Below are 16,626 nucleotides of genomic sequence, written 5' to 3'. Positions count from 1 at the left end.
CCTAATAATTGTATGATACAATATTGTTCTGCTACAGGAAGACATCCAGGCCTCTGGATGTTTTGTAAACGTATGCAGACTGGACCAGGTCACGGCTCTGCAAACTTGTGCTGCCGAAGCTTGGTGCCGGATGAACCAAGATGCACCCACTGACCGAGTGGAATGAGCCTTAATCCCTGCTGTGACAGGATGACCTCTGACTCGGTAAGACTCCTGAATAGCTGAACAAATCCATTTGGCCATTGTCTCCTTGGAAGCGGGAAACCCCTTCCTCGGCTCTTCTGGGAGCACAAACAGGGCATCCGACCTGCGGAAGGACGCCGTCCGCGAGACGTATCTCTTGAGAGCTCTCACTAAATCAAGTGTGTGGAGGTCCTTCTCGATGCGATGCACTGGTGCCGGACAGAGAGACGGTAAGGCAATCTCCTGATTGAGATGAAAGGATGAGACAACTTTTGGCAAAAAGGACGGGGATGTTCTCAAAACCACCATATCCTGAAGAAAATTCAGGAACGGAACTTGACAAGACAAAGCTGGCAGCTCTGAGACTCGTCTAATGGACGTGACCGCAACCAGGAAGGCAACCTTCCATGAAATAAAGGACAGGGAAACCTCCTGTAGAGGTTCGAAAGGAGCTTCTTGCAAGACTCAGAGGACCAGATTAAGGTCCCATGGTTCCAACGGCATCTTATAGGGCGGCACCCTATGGGAGACTCCCTGAATGATCATCTTCACTTGTAATCTGTTGGCAATCTTGCGTTGGAACAGAACGGACAGGGCTGAAATTTGCCCCTTGAGAGAACTAAGGGCGAGACCCAAGTCCAAACCCGTTTGTAAAAATTCGAGGATGGAAGAAATGGAAAATTCAAGAGGAGAACGTCCCCGATCGTTGCACCAGGAGAAGGTTTTCCAAGTGCGATGATAAATGCGCATAGACGTAGGTTTTCTAGCGCTGATCATGGTAGAGATGCCTTCCGTAGATAAGCCTGCCTGGGTTAGAACCCAGGACTCAACGGCCATGCCGTCAAGCACAGGGCCTCGGAGTTCTGGTGGTAAATGGGGCCCTGTGATAGCAGGTCTGCGCAATTCAGTAATTGTCAGGGAACATTGGCGACTAGTTGAACTAGTTCCGCGTACCACGCCCGGCGCGGCCAATCTGGTGCAATCAGGATTACCGGTACTCTCTCCGCTCTGATCTTCTTGATGACTCTCGGCAGTAAGGGGAGCGGGGGAAATATGTACGGAAGCCGAAAATGATGCCACCGGAGTACGAGTGCATCTGCCCCGATTTCTGCTGGATCGTGGGACTGAGCTATGAAGTCGGGAACCTTGGAATTTAGCCGTGAGGCCATCAGATCCATGTCCGGAGTTTTCCAACGACAGCAGAGCTGGTGGAAGATCTCAGGATGGAGAGACCACTCCCCGGAGTTGAGGCCTTGACGACTGAGGAAATCTGCCTCCCAATGAACCGCAGAAATCATTGAGCGGTCTTCCTCGGCCCAACGGAGAATGTGGCCTACCTCGTTCATGGCTGCCATGCTGCGGATTCCCCTTTAATCGGTTGATGTATGCTACTGCAGTGGCATTGTCGGCCTGAATCCTGATGGGACAACCCGCCAGGAAGGGATCGAACTGGAGAAGAGCTAACCTGATTGCCCGAATTTTTAAGATGTTGATCGGAAGGCGTGATTCCTAAAGTGACCAGCGGCCCTGAGCATTGTGATGTAAGAACACCGCTCCCCAGCCGCCTAGAAGACTGGCATTTGTTGTCACAACTAGTTAATGTAATGGAGGAAAAGACTTCCCTTGATTCAGGGAGGACTTTAATGTCCACCACCTGAGAGACTGACTCGCTGGTGAAGGAAGAACCGATGGTCGAGGGAGAACGGGTTCCTGTCCCAAACAGCCAGGAGGGCATGCTGTAAGGGACGGAGTTGTAATTTGGCAAATGGAACCGCCTCCAAGGCTGCTACCATCCTGCCAAGGACTCTCATACTGAAGCGCAGAGAGTGAGTGCGAGGTTGAGAGAGCTTCTGAGCCTGAGCCCAATGAGGCGTAGGAGAAAAAACAACAACTTAAAGGGAAGCGGATAGAGCCCAAACCACGGGCAGCATGAATCAGACACAGATTGCATTATTGATCTTGTGTATATTTTCCTCTGAAGCGCTGCCTCTAGGATGACTGTCCAAGGTTCTTCTCCATGGATGTATATTGATGAGGTGGGTTACACTCCAAAAAAAAAAACCACTGTCTGCAAACTGAGATTCTAGTCCAAGTCATATTGCAAAGCTGGTTAGGAAGAGATATTTACTTTTAGGATCGTTGCCTCCAACAGGTGGCGCTAGAGTTCTAGTCTTCCTCTCTGGAGAGTAAATTAGCATATTTAATTTCCAAGAGGAGTCCCCCGCACCCCGTGCTCTGAGGGGGCCCACTTGGAGCTACGCTACCGGTAACTGTATCGACATGCGTAGCACGCTCATACAGTTACTCTCTGTGGCAGGAGTGAGACTATCTCCCTGCACTGCCATCCGGACACTATGGGGCCCTTGAGCGGCGGGGGGCGGCATCACAGGTTCAACTGCATCGGCTATATGCAGATACAGTTGAAAGCACGGATGAGACCCGGAGCCTCACACTCCCTTTCCCACCATTTCCCCTCTTTGTCTGACGTCACTGACACAGACTGCCAGTGGGAGCAATGACATCACTACTTGGCGCCAAGTGTCCTGAGATAAGCGGGTGCTCTAAGCAGCGGGGGAACGAGGAGGAGAGGCGAGTATTGTATTTGTTTATTTTTAATGGGAAGTGTATTATACTATATAGAGTCTGCCTATGGGGAGTGCATTATACTATATAGAGTCTGCCTATGGGGAGTGCATTATACAGGATAGGCCATTTATATAGATACACCTAAATAAATGGGAATGGTTGGTGATATCAACTTCCTGTTTCTGGCACATTAGTATATGGGAGGGGGAAAACCTTTTCAAGATGGGTGGTGACCATGGTGGCCATTTTGAAGTCGGCCATTTTGGATCCAACTTTATTTTTGACAATGGGAAGAGGGTCATGTGACACAAACTTATTGAGAATGTCACAAGAAAAACAATGGTGTGCTTGGTTTTAAATTAACTTTTATCTTTCATGAGTGATTTACAAGTTTATGATCACTTATAAAATGTGTTCAAAGTGCTGCCCATTGCGTTGGATTGTCAATGCAACCCTCTTCTCCCACTCTTGACACACTGATAGCAACACCGCAGAAGAAATGCTAGCACAGGCTTCCAGTATCCATTGTTTCAGATGCTGCACATCTCGTACCGTAAGGCAATAGTCTATGCTGTGAAGATACGAGATGTGCAGCATCTGAAACAATGGATACTAGAAGCCTGTGCTAGCATTTCTTCTGCAGTGTTGCCATCAGTGTGTCAAGAGTGGGAGAAGACAATTGCATTGACAATCCAACACAATGGGCAGCACTTTGAACACATTTTATAAGTGGTCATAAACTTGTAAATAACTCATGAAAGAATAAAGTTATGATAAAACCAAGTACACCATTATTTTTCTTGTGAAATTCTCATGAAGTTTGATGGGTCACGTGACCCTCTTCCCATTGAAAACAAAGTTGGATCCAAAATGACCGCCATGGTCACCACCCATCTTGAAAAGTTTTCCCCCTCCCATATACTAATGTGCCACAAACAGGAAGTTGATATCACCAACCATCTTTGTACTGTGTGGGGCCTTCATAGCGTGTTGGAGCCATCAAACAATTTGGGGGCTACTAAGGTGTCAGTATACTGTGTGGGTGGTACTATACCGTGAGGGGGCATTATACTGTGTATAAGAGCATCATACTGTGTATAGGGGAGCTGTACAGGGGGGAGATCAGGACATTATTAAATGTAAAGTGGGCATTTATTGTAATAGGGGAACTCAGGTTACTGTGACTATCAAAGGGGCAAACAGGGCAATATTACTTTCTAGGGGGCAAAATATGGGCACTGTTTTCTAGGGCACTTGCGCCCGGCATTACTATATTATAGAGGGGTGCTTTAAAATTTAGAGGGCACAGAGAACCACACAGCAGGTGCAGTAATAGGGACACATACGGCAGCAGAGGCTCAGTATTGGGGTATCAGGTGCAGTAATAGGGACACATACGGCAGCAGAGGCTCAGTATTGGGGTATCAGGTGCAGTAATAGGGACACATACGGCAGCAGGGGCTCAGTATTGGGGTATCAGGTGCAGTAATAGGGACACATACGGCAGCAGCGGCTCAGTATTGGGGTATCAGGTGCAGTAATCGGGACACATACGGCAGCAGCGGCTCAGTATTGGGGTATCAGGTGCAGTAATAGGGACACATACGGCAGCAGCGGCTCAGTATTGGGGTATCAGGTGCAGTAATCGGGACACATACGGCAGCAGCGGCTCAGTATTGGGGTATCAGGTGCAGTAATCGGGACACATACGGCAGCAGCGGCTCAGTATTGGGGCATCAGGTGCAGTAATAGGGACACATACGGCAGCAGCGGCTCAGTATTGGGGTATCAGGTGCAGTAATAGGGACACATACGGCAGCAGCGGCTCAGTATTGGGGTATCAGGTGCAGTAATAGGGACACATACGGCAGCAGCGGCTCAGTATTGGGGTATCAGCAGGATAAGGCGTTTGTGCAGGTTGGGGATAGATGGGGACGGTGCAGGAAATGTGAACAATTGTCTTTGCTGCAATCTCTGCAGACGAGTCCTGGCTGGAAGAAGTTGTCACGTCGGTCTGGGCAAAATGGAAAAGATGTGAAAAGTGAACGACTCCATCAGAAAGAACATCAGCGGTAAGTCACTATAACTGTACTGTAATCTCTTGTACAGTATGTTCTGCAGCATCAGTATCTACCACTATATGGCGGTATTATCAGTGTTGGTCTTTGTATAGAGATTATTTTCAGTAACAGCCAATGAGGCTCTCGTACATCCAATATTAGGGTGCGCCACCATAGTTATAATCAGGGTCACCTGGTAAGGGGCCCACTCAGAAGTTTCGCCCTAAACCAAAACCCTTAGCTACGCCTGAGCTCCAAGCTATTGACTACAGCCCCTGATTTATCAACCAGTTTGTAGTGGAAATTGGACGTTTAACTAAAAAAAAGTCAAAATATTCGGGACTTTTGGCGATTTTTAACTCAGTCTGGGCCAACTCTTCGAAAAGTAAATGGAGCAAGGGCAGGACTAAGTTCACCTTACAAATTAATCATCAGCTACACCAGTTCCCGGATGGAGGAACATTTCAGGTGGAGGGACACACGGCAGTCGAGTAATTTAAGTGTGTAAATCCGACCGAAGGAGGGCGATAAGTGGCTGCCAGAGACATCTGGTCTTTTGGGAAAGAGTAGGATTGAGCAGTCTGATCCCACCAAGAAGGCGTAGGGGTTACTCTTCTAGTTTGTTGGTACATCTGTGGGATTTACCGAAGTCACCCATCTGTGGCAAGCTGTGCCCACCGGTATCACCATCAGCCCCATTACATGCATGTACCGCCTAGCCCCCTGCAATCAGAAGAAATCCTTGCTGCCCGAGAGCGGCTGTACACGTCTTTGTTGCCATCTGTTTCCAGCTGGACAGAGATGTCCGGACTCCACCTCTACAAAGGTCTTATTGTATTCCAGAGGCCGTAAAAATCACATTAGACTACCACCAACATTCCTGACGTGTTTCTGCCAGATCCAAAGCCTGTTCCTAGGCGTCCGCAGCACTGACCCACCGTATACCGCCAACCACAAAACAAACATATTACTGACTAGTAAACCAAAAACACTTGGACATCCCAGTGCAGAATAAAAAAAAAAAAAATAAATTAAAAAAAAAAAAAAAACACATTAAAAGAAAAAAAGTCAATTAAAAAAAAAAATAAATAATTGAGCGTACCTCATCCTCCCCAGGTCTAAGGCAAAGCCTCTGTTGCCAGAGAGCTTAGAACAATTGCTTTTTTTTTTCAGTTTATTTTGTAAACTGTGTTGTCCGCATACTATAGTTGTTTTTTTTTACCCTGCAGCTATTAATCTTAAACAGGACTATTTATTGCTTCCTATGCTACAGAATAGTAATGTATCCTTAGAAATTGTATGATGATGGTCGGTATGGCATGCAATTTTTTTCTCACACCCATTAGATTTCAGAGTGCATTTGCAGCGTGCCGTATACAGCTGAAAAAAAAAAAAAATCTGCAGATCCGCACTGCCTCACTGAATAACATTGGTCCGAGTGTAATCCGAGCATTGCGCTCGTCCGATCTAAAAGCCAGTGCATGTAGCAGAGGTGTGTGCCTGATAACACTGCAGAAAAACACAAATTATATCCATTATTTTCCTATTGTACCCATGTGCATTAAAATGAATGATTAGGACCCCAACACGTTACACCACCATGGAAGTTTTAACTAGTAAGAAAAAGGTTTTTCCTTTTTTCTGCTATCCAAATCTGGGGGGCATCTTAATAGTCCGCGATTTTTGCAACAAATCGGGGGGGAAAAAAAAGCATGTTTAATTTTCGTTTAGTTTTATTTTCACTGCTTTCTCCAGACTATAAGACACACTTTTTAGCAAGATTTATATTCTTGCTAAAAAGCATGTCTTATGGTATGAAAAATATGGTATATAAAATTACTTAGTAATTCAATAATATATATATATATATATATATATATATATATATATATATATATATATATATATATATATATATATATATATGTATATTTTTTTTTTTTTTTTTTTATTTCTCTATCAGAAAGAAAAATAGTTTAACTGCTGAAAAGCAGAGGTGGAGAAGTGGAAAAATTTGGTTGCTCGTTAAGATGAAAACAAGACGGTAAAACAAGCAAATCTGCAGTAAATAAATTCAGGAAAAAAAAAAAAAACTACCTGTCTAGGAACATCATGGCAGCTTTACCAGAAAAGGATTTAATTAAGGTATTTATTTTTATTTTAATTCTAGGGAAAAAAATCTCTCCTTCACAAAATAAAACACTTGAGCTACCCTATAAAGTTATTACTCCACAGCAAGTGACCAATGGATGCTCATTAGCTTTATGACACATTAGCATTAATGATACATAAGGTGAGGTAATACAAATAACTCAGAAATTTACAAATTTGGGTCAAGGAGCTGCTGCAGTTCTCGTGTAGCTATAGACAGCAGTATGTGTTATAGACTTTAAAAGAGTTTTCTTTAGACAAAAAAAAACAAAAAACACCCTATTAAAAATTATTTAGTTAACAGAAGGGAGTCCTGATAGGATCCTCATCTCAAAGAGTTGTTGTAAAGAGTGTCTCTGGAGGACCTGTCAAATGGGCACTGTGTAATGCTTCGCTTCACCTGCGGTGGTGCTGCAGGGGAACTTAACACTTCCACCAGGTTTCTTCATAGATATATCAGCCGATCGCCGGGGGTCGCAGACGAAAGAGACTTTGCTATCTGCCTATTCTCAGGAGACTAACAAGTAAACAGTGTTTTTTACCTGTAAAACCAGATTTGCACACACAGTCGTATCTGTTGATCCCGTCCTTGCATTCACCATATTCACATGGGTTGCTGGCACAGTCATCGTAATTGTATTCGCAGTTAACACCTACAATACATGACAAAAGATCATTTACAAGATGAACCGGTCATAGCAGACTCCTTGTTATGAGCTGGATATGGTCTCGCCTCATAATTCCTCCAGGTCATATGATAAGACATAACATTATTCTTCCCGAATAAGGTGACAGTGACTCAGTGTCTGGAAGATGTTAGCAAATCAGACCTGGAGAGGCTGAACATGGATAGTAGGTGGCCACAAGATGTTCGTGACCAGACCATATCGGCTGAGCCAAGCTCCACAAACTCTAACCTGAGGTTCCTGGCTGACAATAACAGAGGTACTTGTTGACCAGATCAATGCATTTTCCTCCATGTAGACAAGGGTTGCTCTGGCATTCGTTAATCTGGTTCTCGCAGCGATAACCGGTGTATCCAGGTTCACAAGTGCAGGTGAAGCTGGCAATGCCATCACGGCACTTTCCATGGTGACATGGGTCAGGAGAGCACTCGTTAATGTTGCGTTCACAGAGAGGACCTTCAAAGCCTAAAACAAGAAAGGGACAAATGAAAAGGGGTCACCGAGGAACAGCGGGAAGCAGCCAGGGGTGGGAGGGAGGAGAGTCAAGCAGCACATGCCAATATGGTGGAGCCAAAAAGCATAGGATGGCTTTCATGAGCCAACAACAAAAGAGGACTCTGAAAGAGTCAAAAACGAGCAAGGCCATGGGTAAAGTCAAGGGTCAAGCACGGCCACTGGAGAAACACAAGATGAAGAAGCATGAAGCACAGCAAGTTGGGTCCAGCTAGACCCCGCGGATTAGAGAGGAAGCGAGAAGAGCAGGCAGATGGAAAAAAAAAAAAAGATGGAAATCTAGAGACAGTTCGAGACTTACCTCCCTGAATATATAAAGAGACATCCAGAGAGCGTGAGAGAGAACAGGATACTGCATCAGAGACAGACCCCAGGAGCAAGGAGTTACCCTCAGTCAGCTAAGCTGGAGCGCAGGACTCACCCTCTGCACAGCGACATTCGTAACCGTTGGGTCTATCCACACATTTCGCTCCGTTCTTGCAGGGCGTACTGGCGCACTCGTCAATGTCAATCTGACACATGGAGCCCGTGAAGCCTGTTAGGACAATACCGCCATTACTCCAACAGATAAAATTCGGATTTCCTAGTAAGCATCCCCCTCTCCTGTCCAGGTCATTATCTGGCCAGTGTCTAGGATTCACTGCAGGGCTAATGCTTTTGGCCAGGGACCATCTGGGACATCTGCTTGTGTTGCAGATAATACCTTTTGGAATGTGGTGAGAGTCTCACGTGGTCATAAATGGACTAACAAAGTAGACAAAAATAAAAGTGATCTTTGGGAGCACCACCATAGCAAGAAAAAACAAAAAAACCCATTGCAATGGTATGACTACAGTGACCCTCAAACCTAGCCTTCAAGAGATTGCAGGTTGCGACAATCTTGTAGGCATCACCCAGACTTCCATCCCAATAAATACTGTGCAGGTTTAGACAAGACCCCCAAACAAAGTCCAGGTCACCATGGTCCTTGGAATGGATTTAACGGGACTGTCAACGCAGAATGACTGTTCAAGCTAAGTGCCGGCGCTCGGTGCTCCATGGCGGAGCCAAACCTTTAAGTCATCTTCCCTCCTCCTTGTTTTCCATCTAGCTCTTTCCCCTCTATGGCTTTATAAAGCCAGAGCTGTCAATCAAAGAAGAGAACGGGTGGAGAGGGGAGAAACAAGTAGGTGGGAAGGGGCAATTAAAATCTTAGGTCAAGGGTGCACCGAGTGCCTGTGCTTGGTTTGAACAGTCATTCTATGCCGATAGAGTCAATTTAAAAGGGATTCTACCAGTGATGAACCACAATAATGAAATTTGCAATGAATTGGGGTCCCACAAAAATAACATTCACAATGAATGATGGTAACACATGTGCACCACCCTTGTATTCATTATGTATTAAACTGCAAGGTAAAACAGGCACTTTTGCAGTTTACAGCTGTTCCTGAAATCTTTTCTTTTGTTTACACCTCGTTGCCTAGGACACCGACCGCCGCTGCGATCTAGATTGTAATTATCGTGTTGATGCTGGCCGGGATTAGGAGGCAATAGCATGCGCTCCAGAGATCCTGGCCAACTTCAAAAGGTGCGTTAAAGCTAATGAGAAATGAGCTTGTAAGCACAGCACATGTTCTGTTTAGCAGCGGTGGTCGGTCTCCAAGGCAACGAGCTGTAAAAAGTAAAACAGGATTTTTGGTTGCTTACCGTAAAATCTGTTTCTTGAAGCCTCCATTGGGGGACACAGGAACCATGGGTGTATGCTGCTGCCACTAGGAGGCTGACACTATGCAAATAAAAAAGTTAGCTCCTCCTCTGCAGTGTACACCCCACCGACTGGCATTATACTCTTCAGTTAGTGAGAAAGCAGTAGGAGATAATGAAACAAGGTTGAAAAACCATAACCACAAACCTGAGAACTGTAACGTGAGAATAGTCATAGAACAGATAACAACAGAAAACATTGGGAGGGTGCTGTGTCCCCCAATGGAGGCTTCAAGAAACAGATTTTACGGTAAGCAACCAAAAATCCTGTTTTCTTTATCGCCTCTCATTGGGGGACACAGGAACCATGGGACGTCCCAAAGCAGTCCCAAGGGCGGGAAAACGGACTTCCATCAGGTCAGAGGACTCACCACTGCCGCCTGCAGGATCCTTCTGCCTAGGCTGGCGTCCGCCGATGCGTAGGTATGGACCTTGTAAAATTTGGCGAACGTGTGGATGGAAGACCAAGTTGCCGCTTTGCAAAGCTGTAGGGCGGAAGCCCTGTGGTGCACCGCCCAGGAGGCGCCGACTGCCCGGGTAGAGTGAGCCTTAATCCCAGGAGGGGGCACTCTGTTCTTGACCCGGTAAGCCTCTAAAATTGCCGTTCTGATCCAGCGAGCAATAGTCGCTTTAGAAGCCGGCTGGCCTCTGCGTGTGCCATCAGGAATGATGAAAAAAGAATCCGTCTTCCGGAAAGAGGATGTTCTATCCAGATAAATCCTCACTGCCCTGACTAGGTCTAGCTTGTTCAACGATCGCTCCAGAGGATGAGTCGGAGCTGGACAAAAGGAAGGTAGAACGATGTCCTCGTTGAGGTGGAAGGTGGAAACCACCTTAGGAAGAAAAGAAGGTGGGGGTCGGAAGACCACCTTGTCCTGGTGAATGACCAAAAACGGAGGGCGGCAAGACAGTGCCGCCAGCTCGGAAACGCGGCGAATGGACGTGATGGCCACAAGAAAGGCCACCTTCCAAGATAAAACTGATAGAGGAATCTCCCTAAGAGGTTCAAAGGGAGAAACCTTCAAAACGTCCAGTACCAGGTTTAGGTCCCAAGCCTCCACAGGGGCCCTGAACGGCGGGACGGCGTGGGCTACCCCCTGAAAGAAGGTCTTAACCTGTGGCCGAGAGGCCAAGGTCTTCTGAAAGAGGATGGAAAGCGCAGAGACCTGACCCTTCAGGGAACTAAGAGCCAGGCCCGAATCCAGTCCTGCCTGAAGGAAGGCCAAAAGAGAAGGCAGAGAAAAAACCATAGGCGGCACGCGGTTGGACTCGCACCAACGGAAGTAGGCCTTCCAGGTGCGGTAGTAGATCCTGGAAGACGAAGGCTTCCGAGCCTGAATCATGGTGTGAATCACCCGGTCCGAAAGGCCGGACGCTCTTAGAACCGCGGTCTCAACAGCCACGCCGTTAAACTGAGCGACCGAGAATTCGGGTGGCAGATCGGACCCTGGGACAGCAGATCGGGCCTGTCTGGAAGGCACCAGGGAGCGTCCGCGAGAAGGTTGACGAGCTCCGCGGACCAAGCTCTCCTGGGCCAATCCGGGGCGATCAGGATGACCGTCACCCCTCCCGCTTTGATCTTCTTCAACAGTTTGGGAAGTAATGGAAGGGGTGGGAACAGGTAGGGCAGCTCGAACTGTGACCAAGGAATGGCCAGAGCATCGACGCCCACTGCGAGAGGATCGCGGGACCTGGAGACGAATTGCGGAACCTTCCTGTTGATTCGAGACGCCGTGAGATCCACATCCGGAGTTCCCCATCGAAGACAAATCTGATGGAAGACCTCCGGATGCAGGGACCATTCCCCTGCCGCGAGACCCTCGCGGCTGAGGAAGTCGGCGGCCCAGTTTTCTACGCCGGGGATATGCACCGCGGATATCACCGGAACCGTTGCCTCTGCCCAAAGGAGGATCTTGGATACCTCGGCAAGGGCCAAGGAGCTCCGAGTCCCCCCCTGATGGTTGACATATGCCACAGCCGTGGCGTTGTCCGTCTGGATCCGGACTGGAAGGCCCCTGAGGATCCTTTCCCAATGGCGGAGGGACAGAAAGATGGCCCGAATTTCGAGGACGTTGATCGGCAGCGCAGACTCTTGCGGCGACCAACGGCCCTGAACCGTCAGGTGGCGAAAAACCGCACCCCAGCCGATCAGGCTGGCATCCGTTGTCACCACCTGCCAGTGAACCGGAAGGAAGGACCTGCCCTGGGAGATGAGAGGAGACGTCAGCCACCAGTTGAGAGACCGCTTGACCCGAAAGGAGAGTCTGATCGGCCGATCCAGGGAGAAGACCGACCTGTCCCACTGAGACAGAATGGCTTGCTGAAGGGGTCGAGAATGGAATTGGGCGAAGGGAATCGCTTCCAAGGTAGCTACCATCCTCCCCAGAACCTTCATGGCCGATCGGAGGGAGGGAGGCCGAGGACCCTGGAGCAAGAGTATGTCCCGACAAAGGGTGGATCTCTTGTCTTTGGGAAGGAAGACTCTGGACTGACGAGTGTCGAAGAGCATGCCCAGAAAGATGATGCGCTGAGAAGGAATAAGGCAGGACTTCTTCCGGTTGACCAGCCATCCGAAACGGGATAAGGTGTCGAGAACAATGGACAAGCTTTCGTGGGCCTGAGCAAAGGACGGAGCCTTGATGAGGATGTCGTCGAGGTATGGAAACAGGACCAAGCTTCTGACCCTCAAAATGGCCATCAGCGCCGCCATGATTTTCGTGAACACCCTTGGCGCGGTTGCGAGACCGAACGGCAGGGCGACGAACTGAAAATGATCTTGTTGCACTGCAAAGCGCAGGAAACGGTGATGTCCGGGAAATATTGGAACATGTAGGTAGGCGTCCTGGATATCTATAGAGCATAGAAATTCCTGAGCCTCCATGGAAGCAATTACTGAACGAAGGGATTCCATCCTGAAGTGTCTCAGGCGAACCCTCCTGTTCAGCAATTTGAGGTCCAGAATGGGACGAACCTTGCCGTCTTTTTTCGGTACCACAAAGAGGTTCGAGTAGAAACCCGTGTACCGTTCCTTTTCTGGGATGGGAACAATTACCCCGGATTTTAGCAGAGAAGCGATGGCTGCGAAGAAGCCCGGAAACAAAGCGGGATCTTTTGGAGGACGAGATTGGAAGAAACGATCCCTGGGTCGGGAGGCGAACTCTATTTTGTATCCCGAGGATACAACTTCCCTGACCCATGCATCCTCTACTGCGGAAATCCAGACGTCCCTGAAACGGAGAAGACGGCCCCCCAACCTGGGAGTTGGGCTGGAGTCTTGCCGAGAGTCATGCGGAAGTGGATCTTCCAGTCCTGGGCCTGGACAATCTACCCTGGGAATAGCGAGGACGCCAGGACGGAGTGGGCCTGAAGGACACCGCCTTCTTCTCTTGACGTGCCTGTGGCCTCTGTTGCTGCTGGGAAAAGGAGTTTGATGCAGCGAAGCGACGAAAAGGCCGAAACGAGCGAAACTGCCGTCTAGGGGGAGGGCGACGAGGTTTAGCCTGGGGGAGAAGGGAACTTGTGCCCCCAGTGGCGTCCTTAATGATCTGGTCCAGCTGGGAACCAAAGAGACGAGAGCCCTGGAAGGGCAGACTAGTGAGGGACTTTTTGGAGGACAAGTCCGCCTGCCAGGCCTTGAGCCAAACGGTCCGGCGGATGGCAACGGCATTGCTGGAAGCCTGAGCCGCACAAGAGGCGACATCCAGGGAGGCGGAAACCAGGTATTCACCCGCGTGGGAAATCTGGTTGGCAAGTTCCGCTAATTGCGCGGGAGGAGCCCCGTCCAGGATACCTCGCCGTAGATCCTTGGCCCATTTTGAGATGGATTTTGAAGCCCAAGTGGAAGCAAAGGCTGGGCATAGCGCTGCTGAAGCCGCTTCAAAGGCAGATTTCGCGAAGGATTCTATAACTCTGTCGTTAGAATCCTTCAGAGACGCTCCGCCGGACAGTGGAAGCACCGTGTTGGTGGACAGCCTGGAAACAGGGGGATCCACCGAGGGAGAGACCGTCCAATTGGCGGTAAGATCTGGTGAAAAAGGATATAACACCCCCAGGCGTTTTCCCCTCTGAAAACGTCTGGTCGGATTCTCTCTCTCTCTGGCCAGGATTTCCTCGAATTCAGGATGAGGAGCAAAAAATTTTGAAGGTGGTTTGGCCCGTCTAAACGAAACCGCCTGATCTGCGGGTTCCGTAGAGGGATCCTTAATGCCACAGGTTTGGTTTATAGCCCGAATGAGGTTCTGGACCGACTCACTCATGGTGGCGATTTGGCTAGGATCCAGCTCCGAAATCTCCTCTGAGGGCGCATCAGATAAAGCCTCGCCTGACTCAGGGGAGGAGGAACGGTGCGACACCAACCGCGGGGGAGGGCCGGGCGGCGAGATGGAACGCGAAGAGGACTCAGACCGACGTTCCTGTCTGGACCTTTTGTAGCTTGGCAAGGAGGTCTCGGGTGGCGGTTCCTGCGACCCGCTGGCCACGGCAGGGGTCTGCAGGGGTAACCGATCCAGCGCGGACACCAAGGTTTGAGATACCCGTGTTAAATCGGCCACCGATTGTGACAGAGAGGCGGCCCAGCCTGGGATGGGGGGGATCACTCTCGGGCGGAACAGTCGGGGGATCCTGGGCGGTGGGAACAATCGGGTTGCTGCAGGACTGACACAGCGGAGAGGACTGACCTGAGGGAAGTTTGCTGTTACAGGACGAACATGCAAAGTACGTGACTAAGGCAGAAGATGAAGAGGTAGGGGGGCGAGAGCGGCCCCCTTTAGAAGACATTTTGAGAGATCCCTGAAGATGCCAGTGGGTTAGGGGAGAGTGGGGCAGAGAAGGGTGTCAGTCTGCAGTGCAGCTACTCACGGACCCGGTCCTGGAAGATGTCCCACTTGTTGCTGTATTCTTGCGATGCTGAGCCCACAGAAGATGCGGGCGAAGGAGCGTGGCGCGCTGCGTGAGGTGCTGCGAGGGCTGCTTGCTGTGTGAAGCGGCGCACACCAGCTGAGAGTCCCACGAGGAAGGGGGGCGGAGCCAGACGTAGAGGCGCCGGTGGGCAGGGCGCAGTATGTCGGGCGGGAAAAAGCCCGCCCGCAGAAGCGGAAATGGAGAAAGCCGACAACCGGAAGTAGGCCCCGGCCGAAGCCGGGGCCTAAATTAGGGACCGGCGGCCGAGAAAAAAAGGCCGCGGCGCCGAAATAGAGCGCCGGAAACAATGCGGCGTGAGGGAGGCTGGCGCCGCTGAAGGGCGCCGCAGACAACAGCCTCCCGCGGCGCCAGAGCAATGCGCCGCAGGGAGAAGCGGCGCGACAGCCTGCAGGTCACAGAAGGGCGCCGCAGATAACCACCTCCTGCGGCGCCAGAGCAATGCGCCGCAGCGAGAAGCGGCGCGACCGCCTGCAGGGCTGCCGCGCAAAGGATGTGCCCAGAGTAAAAACCGCAGCGCCGGTAATGCGCCGCGGAAGGAGCGTACGGCAGCCATAGAGCGGTCGTGGAAGAAATGCTGGCCACAGGGGAAAAGAGCGCGGTGGCCTAAAAGGGGGGCCCCGCGCTGGAGAGCAGAAGGCCCCTGCAGAAAAGGGGAAGAAATGTGGAAATACCAGCCGCGCCACCGAAAGACAGGCGATGACCGGGTAAGCGAGTCGCCAGGGAGCCCCTAACAAGAACCCTATCAAAGGTCTGGGATGGGAGGGGAAGGGAGAATATTCTCACCTAAAAATTCCACGCGTACTAACCTTGAAAAAGGGTTGAGACGTCCAGGGAGCTGATGGACGTCCTCGTCTCCTCAACCGACAGGCTCTGGTGGGCGAGTGGGTGGGTGACGGAGCCAGGACCGGACTTCTGAGCACGCTTGTGTGCTAGGCTCTTGGTCCTGGAGAGGGATCTATGAGGATACGGGGTGGCAGTACACACCGTACTCATAGTCCGCCTTGTGGGACTACAGGTGTGACTGTTCACCCTGTATCCCTCCGGGAAACCTGTAAAGGAAGCGACGCACATAGAGGTAGATAAGGGTCTAATGAAAGACCCGTGTCCACCTCCTACTGACACTAAGCTAAACTGAAGAGTATAATGCCAGTCGGTGGGGTGTACACTGCAGAGGAGGAGCTAACTTTTTTATTTGCATAGTGTCAGCCTCTTAGTGGCAGCAGCATACACCCATGGTTCCTGTGTCCCCCAATGAGAGGCGATAAAGAAATATGGATATGATATATTCAGTCTCCTCATTAGAGCTACTTACCAGCAGGACAACTACACGTAAATCCATTCACCACATCTTTGCAGAGGCCGCCGTTCACACACGGGCTGCTGTCACACTCGTTGATATTGAGCTCACAGAATGTGCCTGTAAACCCTGACCGGACACAAGATAATGGGAGAATTACACACCCAATAAAACCACGTACGACGTGGATAATAAGCGCGATGTCCTTGACGGAAACGCGGTTAGTAACGCTGCAGATCAGCTCACCAGCCATGCAGATACAAGTGAACTCCCCAATACGGTCCAAGCAGGTGGCGTCGTTCTGGCACGGGGTGGACAAACACTCATTGATGTCGGTCTCACAGCGAGGTCCAGTGTAACCCCGAACGCACTGACACTGGAAGGATCCCTGCGTGTTCACACAGCGTCCAAAGTGTTCACAAGGGTTGGCACCTTAACGAGAGACACCGTTTAGTAACAGATCTTCTCAATCCATCTGCCCCAT

The 16,626-nt window shown here is 49.8% G+C and overlaps 1 protein-coding gene across 1 annotated transcript in view; it reads right to left on the bottom strand.

The window, feature by feature from the left end:
• NOTCH3 (notch receptor 3) overlaps window positions 1-16,626 on the bottom strand; it is a 96,640-nt gene that overhangs the window by 23,786 nt on the left and 56,228 nt on the right. Inside the window, exons 8-12 of the mRNA XM_069766840.1 lie at window positions 16,389-16,574; window positions 16,158-16,271; window positions 8,601-8,714; window positions 7,898-8,131; window positions 7,523-7,633 (exon numbers count right to left, since the gene is read on the bottom strand). Of these exons, the coding sequence (XP_069622941.1) occupies window positions 7,523-7,633; window positions 7,898-8,131; window positions 8,601-8,714; window positions 16,158-16,271; window positions 16,389-16,574 (759 nt within the window). The remainder of the gene's footprint in view (window positions 1-7,522; window positions 7,634-7,897; window positions 8,132-8,600; window positions 8,715-16,157; window positions 16,272-16,388; window positions 16,575-16,626) is intronic.

The sequence above is a fragment of the Ranitomeya imitator genome, chromosome 4, assembly GCF_032444005.1.
Source record: "Ranitomeya imitator isolate aRanImi1 chromosome 4, aRanImi1.pri, whole genome shotgun sequence".
In the NCBI taxonomy this organism is placed as follows: domain Eukaryota; kingdom Metazoa; phylum Chordata; class Amphibia; order Anura; family Dendrobatidae; genus Ranitomeya; species Ranitomeya imitator.
This window is presented reverse-complemented; position numbering and strand designations above follow the sequence as displayed.